Below are 10,648 nucleotides of genomic sequence, written 5' to 3' on the forward strand. Positions count from 1 at the left end.
TCTCTGCCCCTCCCCTGCTTGCACTCTGTCTCTCTCAAAAATAAACAAACATTAAAAAAAAAAAAAAAGGCATCAAGCACATTGTTAATTCTATACAATGTTCTCAACACTGAGTTGGAGTCTTAGTTTATGCACCTATATTTATAATTGCCTCTTGGTTTTTTCAGGTCCTTCCCAATAACAACACTGACATATTTCCATTACAAAACAGATTAGGTATCTTAACCTTACACTTTATTTTGAAAATTCAAATTCAGGGTGAGATGTGATATACACAAAGTGAGGCATGTCACACATAAGCTGTTTAAACTACGTATGCCCTGAGATAAATAATGCACAGCTGATTTTACAATACCAAAGGAAAAAAACTGTATTCCTCCTAGAAGATCAATTCTGCAAACATCTCAGATTCAAAATGGGTAAGACAATGGGGAATAAAGACACAAACCTAAAGATAGCAAAAACGAATTTTTAGAAAAAAAGAAAAGCCAATGAAGAACTATCTCATCAAGCAACATCTTTAAAACCTACTAACCTCTTCTAGCTTATTAGACAATATGTATGTATTCACTCCCCCCCATCTAGGTAAGTAGGAATAGGACTGTCAAAGTAGGAATAATATCAAATATACAAATCCCTCTAGGGATATACTTCTGAGTGTGTTCTGTACAACATAGCTTCTGCAATGTAACAGGTATTACACAAAAAAGATTTTTTTTAATTAGTTTGTAAAACAGTATATTTTTTGGAATAATTTTTTAAGCTATTAGTATATTAATGTATATAGTGACTTTACATAAGCGGGTTATATAGCTGGGTTTTTTTCCATTCCCAAGTCTATTTAACCACAGTATTTTATCCCAGAAACATATCTTCTGAGACTTGAATTCAACAGAAACACTTTGGCAAACGTTGCTCTAAACCTAAAAACATGAAGGAAAAAAAAAAGTGAATAGAATGTGTGTGCTTTTTCCTCTAATGACCACATGTCACATTATTAAACACAAAAGAGGGTAGGCGTCCAGGGACTAAGGAATGAAAGATATCTAGGATCAGATAAGAAATAAAATCAAGTTCACAAAAGTTTCATAGTTACTTATTATAGCTATTATTCTATTTTATTTCATTATTTTACTTCAATATGGAAGATGAAATCCTAACCAAGTATTCTCTTCATGCCAATTATGTTACAGCAAATTTGGTCAATTCCTTAAACAGTTATTAATGGGCAAAAAAGCAAATGTTAATAAAATCTATATAGTTTGAAAAATAATCTTTATTACAATACTTGTTATGATACATACAATGAAGCATGAGGCAAGATCTCTACTGCAAAGAGCACACATTACAAAACAACTTGTAATTAAATACTACATAACAAATGTAAGAGTAACTAGAAAGAAGAGAAGCTCACTTTAGTCAAGAAGTGGTGAGGGAAGGCTTCACAGAGAAAACCGATCTTAAACCAGCTATTTCAGAATTTCACTAGGTAGGCAGGAAGAGTAATATTATTTTAGGCCTTATGAGTAAGGACCAGAGACGGGCATTACCTACTTCAGAGACACATATAGTTTAGGCCTGCACTGTCCAATATGGTAGCCTCCAGCCACACGTGACTACTGAACACATCAAATACAGCTAGTTTAAATAACAATCTGTAAGTTAAAATACACACCAAATTTCAAAGACTTAACTAGGAAGGCAAATGTAAAATATCTCAATTTTTTAGTATCAAATGCACAGTGAAATGATATTTTGGTTATACTGTGTTAAATAAAATACATGATTAAGGTTAATTTCACCTGTTCCTTTTACTATTTCTAATGTGGCATAAGGATAACTTAAAATTCTGTGTATGGCTCATATTGTATTTCTACTGGACAGTGCTAGTTTAAATTTGACTTTGCTGTTAAACTCCTGAAATAAAGAAATTTGAGTGCCTACTATATGCCACGCACTTCTGATACATTAGTGAACAAAAGAGTGGAATATTTCTTTCAGAAGAAGAACCACATCTGGTCAAATCATAAATTTAAATGTTGTAATAAAGAGCACTCATCAAGGGAAGAATCATCTGAAGATGTCTCTCAAACTACAAATGTCCCAATCCCCAGGCTCTACTCCCCACCCCTCTTGCAAAAATTGTCAATCCAGTAAATCCACAGTGGAGCCTGTTTGAATGTTACTTGAAAAAGATTCCCTAGTAACTAAGATTTGAACCCAACTGCACACCCTACTTCTGCTGACCCTGGCTAGCTGAGAACAGTGATTTATAGCACCGTCTTTCCTTTTAACTTTATTTCTTCTGAATAACCCTAAGCTGAGAGCTTAAAAAGCCTCCACTCAGTGCAAAGCTAACCTATTTAAAATAAGAACAAGTTTGATTTCTCTAAGCCATTAAAGTTCAAGGAAATCAAAGTTTTTTAAAAAATAGTTTCCTATCTATAGATCCACAGGTATAATTTACTATCTTACACCTACAAAATAATCATCTGAAGTGCTGAAAGACATACTGCCAATTCTTAGCCACTTAATCCAGTTATGAGATGGCATATTTTTACACATGCCTCAAATTCCAGTTTATGAATATCTACACAATGCAACAGGTAGTTCTTTCCTACTCATCTTAATTAGCAGAATGAATGTTGGGCAGTAAATAGGACTACAAGAAAAACAATCACCCTGTATGCTATATGAAAGAGAATATGTAAAATTGAGATTAAGTATGCAATACAAGATCGTTTCTAAAACAGTGTAGTACTATTATAAAATAGTACTAAAAATAGTATAGCATGAGTATAAAATAGACTACAGTACCTGCAATATGGCTGTTTCCAAAGTCATAAGGGGAAGCTCTCACTAAAGTTTTAAAATGAATTATCTATAGTATAATAATTGAGTCATTTAGGAAAAAAATTAAGGCTCACCCTTGATAAAGAGTCAGGATAAATTTTATTTAAATAAATTAATAAATGTCAGAACCTAGTATAAAAATAGAAATCTTGGGGTGCCTGGGTGGCTCAGTCCATTAGGCATCCGACTCTCGATTTCAGCTCAGGTCATTATCTCATGGTTCCTGGGCCTCCTTGGGATTCTCTCTCTGTCCCTCCCCCATAAGTGCTCGCTCTTTCACTCTCTCAAAATAAATAAACTTAAAAAAAAAATAGAAATCTTAAGTTTTATGAAATTCAGGAAAGGATACATAGTCAAGACTTTAAAAAATGTTAGATAAAAATAAAAAAGGTAATCAAAAGTATGACATTTATGTACTTACATTTTTGGACCTGAATGCTTGGAACATAAAATCATCTTTAATAATCATTCTATTACTAACTTAAGGATTGATTTTATCCTAAATTTATATATTAATAGCCATTATTAATTAAATGCCACATCTTTCACAAACTAGTTAGTCCTTACTATGAACTGTTATAAGGACTTTAATGGATTATAGAATATGCTATAACAATATGTTATTTACTCTAATTTTAAAGGGGCAAATCACAAAATGTCAAAATACTCTATTTTTTAACAAAGGTATCCTAGCCAGCTTCTCTTCAGTAATTTTCAAATAATAGGCAAGAAGTCATAAGTTTAACTTCTTACCTATACAAATGCAAAATGCCCATTAGAGTTCCTGAATCACTAAATTAAATATATTTAAGCATAATGAAATAAACAAGACAGTAAATACACACATGCACACACAAATATAAAATTGCCCAGCTTTTTCCAGTTCCTATTTCTGATGCTATGGCTAAATACAAGAAAGGAAGATCTGGGGTTTTTTGCTTACTTTTAAATTTGGTTCACTTTCCAATTATATCTGCTAAGAATGCGGAAAGATTTATATGGGCAGTACGTATTATAGGCTCCAACCTGATAGATACTATCAGTAACTTGATAAGGTAGAAGAAGCTTACTTGTGACACTTCTCTCCAACTCTACATTTTCAATACATTCCAAGTGACCTTAGGGAACTGCCAAATCTTAAAATGCATTCCACATCATCAAGGGAAGATTCAACTTGGTTCCATACAATTACAAAAGTTAATTTCACTGTATCCTCATATTCTAAGAATTGGTCTTCTGAATATTTATCTGAAACAAATTTAACAAATATTTAAAGAGCACTGACTGCGCTACACATTCAAAAAAAAAAAAAAAGCTGTAAAGTGCAAATAGATTAAGTTAATTACCTTGAAAACTCAATTCAAGACATTAGGGTAGAACTGAAGAATGGCAAATACCAGGCAAGTTAGTTTATAATGTGCAATGCTACTAACACTTGAATGTTTACCATATTCCATGCACTGTTTTATTATTTTATTCTTTGACTTAGTTCTCTCAACAACTCTACACACAAGGTGATGATATCTTTTTTTTTTTAAGATGAGGTTAAATAGCTTGCCAACAATTCACAAAGCTATTAAGTGGCAGCCTGTTTTTCAGAATCAAACTGCCCATTTAGTATTTAAACAATAAAGATCAGAAAGAGACAGGAACAAACTTCTACCACCTACCACAATGTCTAATCTCACTCAGATCTGCCTCACTGATTTTAAAAAGTAATTTTACTTCTCACAATTCACATTTATCTTTACCTAACGCGTTTGGAATCCCTCTTCTGGGCAACCCCACAGTACCTCATGCAGATCTCTATCATAAACACTTGACTGTCCTATAATCAACAATTGTCTTCATGTCTATCACAATGCTGTAAGCTCCTTGAAGCCAGAACTCTGCCTTATTCATGCTTTATGTCCCCAAGTGCCTACCAAGTGCCAGGAATACAGAAAGTACTGAAAGTGCTGTTCAAGATTCAATTTAATAATAGATCTTCTTTATCGTCATTTATCATTAAATAAAACCTTGATGAAAACGTAAAGTCATGGAATCCTAGATTCAAATAGGAATGGACAAAGACCAAACAGGCTTTATTATCTCCTTCATTGATACCATACCCCTGCTAACAGTCTCTACCTTTCAAGAAGAATGTTGGAAGGAAAGTGAGATAAATCTGATCACATATGAACTGAATATTGCTATCATAAAGAAATATAGCTGAAACTAATTTAACACTGTGTGTTAACTACACTTCAATTTAAAAAAAAGAAATATGGAATTCTAGAAAAATGGGATTTAAATAAATGGGACTTATCAAGTCACTTGATGTTGTAAATCTAGTCCCCTTGACCTTTATACCTAAGAATTTCTCAGGCTTAAAAAACAAAACAAACAAACAAACAAAAAACAGAGTTTGTAAACCTGTAAAATTGTCACTTTAAAAGTTCAGTTCTTCAAATAAGACAGATAGTATACACCCTCAAAACAGCAAATATATGTAATTTTTTACACCTTTCAGAATATCAAATCTACCAGTTGCAAGGGTTTTGTTTTAGCACATGAACAGGATATAAAAATTATCTTGTACTAATAGATGACATTGCAGATGTTGAGCATAGTTAAGGTCATGCTACATGTGAGCAGCATATCCAAAAAAGCAGCAAAAAGAAAAAAAAACTGTACGTGTCAAACAAGTAAAATATTCTGATTAACAAATCATCAGATAATCACCTCTTTAAAGCCTAAAAATCTTTTCAATTTTAAAACTGACTACTCAAACATTAGTATACGCAAAACCTTGTAAGGAGTGCTACAAATGTCAAATCAACAAACAGGTTACATGAAGACAATTCTACTTCCATACTTACTAAGCACCCATAAGTCAGGACAACTGTGCCCTACTCAAAGACTGAATTCTAAAATAGAGAGAGGTTGATGGAAAAAAAAAAAAAAACTTGTCATAAGGGTTCACAAATTAGGGTGTTATTAACACTACAAGCCAGAAAAGGAAGCTCTTTAAAAGAACAGTGCACAGAAACACAAACCTAGTGCCTGTCTCTACAACTACCAGCAAAATTGACTCTAAAAACTTGAATTTACACCTGCTCTAAATCACAGTCCATTTGCCTATACTGCTTGAATTTTTAGGACCTTAAATAAAAATATCAAGCCCCTCCAATAGCACATCACCAAAAAGGATTTAAAGAAAAACACACGTTTCTTCTGCATGAAAACCGTGTGTTCCTTCAAAAGTAATCAGCCCTTGTACAAGCCCTTGAACAAGCACTATGAATTATTCAAATTCAGTATCTTTGATTATACGCACATGTCACCTAGTTTCAGTCTTCTATAAGGCTTTGCTTAGCAAGATAAGCCTTTATTAGAGGTACAAATAATATTCACTTAGTCCTTAACACAATCTAAATCAGGATAGTAAACTGTTAACACCCCCTCCAACTTTTCTCCCACTCAACTGTAATCCACCATCTTCCCTAATGGCAAAGAACAGTATACAAATTCAACGTAGAATCTTGCATCAATTTACAGAGGTAGCAGCATTAAGAATTGTGTTGTGGAACCAAACAGCTGGGGAGTGGAGATACAGAAACAATGCAGATTAGATAACAAGCCACTTATCAGGCTATACCCTGTAAATCAGAAACTTTCATTACCGTGCTTGAAACGCGGTGGTGAATTGGTAGAGGAGATTCTCAGCCTATAAGGGGCACTCAATCTCTTGAAAACTCTGCCTCCCCTCATAAACCAACTACCCTGACACACCTCCCGGAACAGGACTCTCTTTCTTCTAAATCACACCATCCCAGAAATCCGCACACATCTCTCCTTTTAATAAACACTAATGAAACTTCTGGTTTCATTTACAATCCCACTAAACACAGATCCAACAGCAGCCTTATGTACCAATAAAAATGTCTTAGCTACACTAATCTTTGCGCAAGCGTTAAGTTTTGCTTCACCTTCCTCACCAAGTTGAGTGTTCGAATGAATAACTTCCTGCGGTATTTCGGTATTACCAAAAGCCAAAGCTAATCCCCCCAAACTGGTGTGGCCTCACGTTCCCAAATCACCGCCTTCCATTAATGATCACTTAGTCCATCTCTCTTGCATGAGGCGCCAGATTTTTTTTTTTTTTTTTTTTACAGGATCCTTATAACAAGTGGATTTCTAGTCTCGGATACCTAGGAACAGAATTTACAGAGACTAGCCCCCAAATGTGATAGGAAAACTGTAACATAAAAGGAGGGGACGAGGCGTGGGGTCTGTTTTAATCTGAACAGCCAGAGCACAATCGATGCAATCAGGTATTTAACACACAAATCGAAGTCCTGAGGACAAACAGCGTTCGCTATAATAAACATGGACAGTGTGAGAGACGTCCCATAAACTGGAACGCAGCGACGGGCTCAATGCAAAGCGATCCAGAGGCTGCCGGGGCAGAACCGGGCCGGAGGACGGAAGAGAACTGTAAGGAATGCTGCAGGGTGGGCTAACATGGTGCCTTCTCCAGAGCGGGAGGCCAGGAGGGGTTGGGAGCCTACGGCTTCATCCCGTCGGGCTCTGGTCCCTGGAGGTATCTGGACTCACAGCTCAAGTTTCACCAGGGAAAAAAGGAGGCGGCAAACGTGCAGCCCGGCACCTTCGCCCCAGCCCAGAAGTCCGCGCTCTCGACTTCCTCGGCGAATGAGCGAGGAGGTAACGGTTCCCGGAGCAAACACGAAGGAGCTCCCCGCGCACCCAGCACTCGGCATCGGGCAGCGGCGAGCGGGGGAGGGGAGCGGCCGGTCGGCCGCCCGGCGCAGCACTAGCCGGCCCCGGCCCTTCCCGGGCCTCGCCCCGGGCGCGGCGAAAAGTTTCCAGCCAAAGTCCGCGGCACCCTCTAGCGCAGTCAACCGCCGAGCACAACCGCCTTACCGCCCTGGAGGGCGGCCCGCGCCGGCCGGCGGTGGAGCCGGGACCCTCGGTCGCGCCTCCCTCAGCCCGCGCCGGCCGCCGAGGTTCACCTACCACAGAGCCGGGAGAAGAGCAGCAACGGGAAGAGCAGCAGCAGTAGCGGCGGCGGCGTCGGGGGTGGCAGCAAGAGCCCGGCCCCGGGGGGAGAAGCGGAGGAAAGTTGTGCTTTGCCGCCTCCGGGACACAGCGGGGCCGGCCCCGGGGTCCGCGCCATCCCCCACCCTCCCCCCGGCCCTCTCGCTCGCCCGCCCCCCCTGCTCCCCCGGCCCCGGCGCCTTAGGCTCTGGGCGGCGGCAGCAGCGGCCGCGGCGGCAACGGCGGCGGCGGAAGGTCCGGCGCGCGCGTCCCCAACTCCCAGTTCTTGAGCCGTCGCCACCGGCTGACACTCAGCCGAGCGCTCGCGGCTGCCTCGACTCTGCCTTCGCCGACGCCACTGCCGAGGCTGAGGCGGGAGCCGCCCGCCGCTGCCGCCGCCGCCACTCCCCTCCCCCCGGCACCCGCCCGCCTCGAACTCCTGGGAACTCGGAACGCACCACCCCGCCCCGCACGGGAGGGGGAGAGGAAGACGACCCTCAGAGCCGCGCTGGGACTCTCCCGCCCTCCCTGCACAACTCCAGCTCCCGTCTGATCGCAGACTGCAAGCCGCGTCTCCTCCCACCCCGCCCTCCTACACACGCTCCTCCCCCTTAAAAAAAAAAAAAAATCTCTTCTCTCCACTTTGATAACGGGTTTCTCCCAAAGCAGGGCTTTCAAGAGGACAGGAAAATCTGGAATAGGTTAGTAGGCCCCGCCCCTCGTTCCTGCCTCGTCCCCGCCTCGTCCCCCCTTCCAAATGTTTCCAATGGTCTCGCCCACTCCGCCCCTCGCGGGTCCACCGCTGCCCCGGCGCTGACGGAGGCGGAGGGCGGTGGGACAATCGTGCTGGCTGCTCGCCTCGCCCCGGCCGCGCTCTCCCTCTGGCGGGGTGCCGGGACAGGAGGAGGGGGAGTGGTGAGGAGGGAATGGTAGGATGGGCTGCCCTTCCGTTGCCCACGCTAAAGGTCCCTGTCTAGGAAGCTGAACACAGCCTGGAGAACTAGTCATCTCCCTCCTCGCCAGGGACGCAGGGGGCTGAAAGGAGAGACTTTCTCCTTCCTGCTTCCCGGGACAGCGGCGCTCTCCGAATCCCTTCTTTCTTCCCAGCCCCACTTCCCCCAGCCTTCCGAGGCTTGTTTGCACAGGCGACTTTCTTGCTCCTTTCTCTTGGGAGGGGCGGTTTGGTGGAGGGGTCAACGGAGCCGAGCGAGGAGAGGGGCCCCCAGAAGGTTTGCTTTCTCGCTCTTGCTTCTCCGGCCGCCGGGCTGTCCGCTGTCCTCGCCGGGCGACTGGCAACAGGAGGCCATGGATTCCCCCATCGGAGCGCCTAGAGTGCGGTGGTGTTTTTCTTTGGTTTTGTTTCATTTGCATGTTCGCACGTGTAATTTTATTTTCATTGCTTGTTTTCCTTTGAGCTGACCGCGGTAAAGGGACCTGGGGAAGTGTTAAGCATTTGGCCCTAAGAGGTCTGGGATCCACCACGACCCTCCCTCACCCCAGATGGCTGCGCGCTCTGCCCTCTTCATCCACCCGCCACGCACAGCCCTGGTGGCCTGACCTTGAAGCCACAGCCCCTGGCGGTTCTGCAGGGGCGGTGGACAGTTTGGACTGTCCCGAGGGGTGCTGGAGGCAGAAGACACACGTCCTCAGTCCTGATACCATTAACTAATTGTATGTAGGTTCTGCCATCTCCATCAGATAGTCGTAAATGTGGCTCCAATAAGACGAAAAGTCGAACAAGGATTTAGCCGCCTATCGCAGCTAAAACTAATGCTTGCCTGCCGCCAAGAGCACGCCCCTTCCATCACTAGGGCTCCCCCACCCTCCACCCACTGATTTGCAATGTTTTACTCACCTCCAAAGCTACACACCATTCTACCCCTGCCTACCTCTCTTTTTTTCTTAACTTCCGCCTCCCATCCTGTCTCCCAGCGCTCTGGTTTAGTGCCTTCTCTTCTTCCACCCCCTTTCTCTTCTCTTTCTCTCTCTCTCTGCCTGTCTCTGTCGTCCCTTGTAAGCCTGTCTCCTCCAGCCACTCCTTTCCATCGCCTATCCTCAGGATACGCTTGTGAATAAACCTTGTCCTGCGTCTCTACTGGAGAACCCCTGATGATGATCGTAATTGACGAAATGTAGCTATTGTGACATTCCTCAGCTGTGCTGACACCACCGTTTCCCTTGAGAAAATTTCTTTTCCTATTTTCTCATTCTCTAAACCTAATTTCACTGCTAAATTTAGATAAAGCCCACTGTGCAGCGACTAGCTAATTATCTGTTTAGATAACACTTAGACACGTTGTTGAGAGTCAGTTAAATGTTACACAACCAAAATTTTAATATCGCTAGCCAATTTCATTCCACTGGCCTTACCATGATCGGTCCAGTTTCCAGGAGAAGTAATTTAGCCAACATTTGAAAAGATGCCAAAGGCTTAATATGGGGTGCCATTGTGCAATTGCTACAGAGACCATGAGGGATTAGCAGGTTTAGTGCTTCTCAAAAGGATGACACGGAGCTTTAAAAAATATATTTCCCCCATATTTTGAGAAATTGGATTAGTGACATGTTATGATTATACTCTCCTCTGACCTAAAGTGAAGAGAGAGCATGGAAGAGCAGTATTTATAGATGTTATATAAGCATTAAAAGAGCACCATGCTGGTGTTTTATGTGCATACATGCATTATGTTCTAATATTAATCGCTTGTGTTGATATAACATCTTCAGCCAGGATGTCAAAGCACAGGCTTCCCAT

General features: G+C 42.1%; 1 protein-coding gene across 2 annotated transcripts in view; it reads right to left on the bottom strand.

Moving 5' to 3' along the window:
• The window catches only part of NECTIN3 (nectin cell adhesion molecule 3), a 129,248-nt gene extending 121,205 nt beyond the window's left edge, over window positions 1-8,043 (bottom strand). For both annotated transcript variants that reach the window (XM_047876145.1, XM_047876144.1), the window contains exon 1: window positions 7,873-8,043. In XM_047876145.1, the coding sequence (XP_047732101.1) occupies window positions 7,873-8,032 (160 nt within the window). In that variant the 5' untranslated portion in view covers window positions 8,033-8,043. The remainder of the gene's footprint in view (window positions 1-7,872) is intronic.
• Between the last annotated feature and the right edge of the window lie 2,605 nt (window positions 8,044-10,648).

The sequence above is a fragment of the Prionailurus viverrinus genome, chromosome C2 (assembly GCF_022837055.1).
Source record: "Prionailurus viverrinus isolate Anna chromosome C2, UM_Priviv_1.0, whole genome shotgun sequence".
Classification (NCBI taxonomy): domain Eukaryota; kingdom Metazoa; phylum Chordata; class Mammalia; order Carnivora; family Felidae; genus Prionailurus; species Prionailurus viverrinus.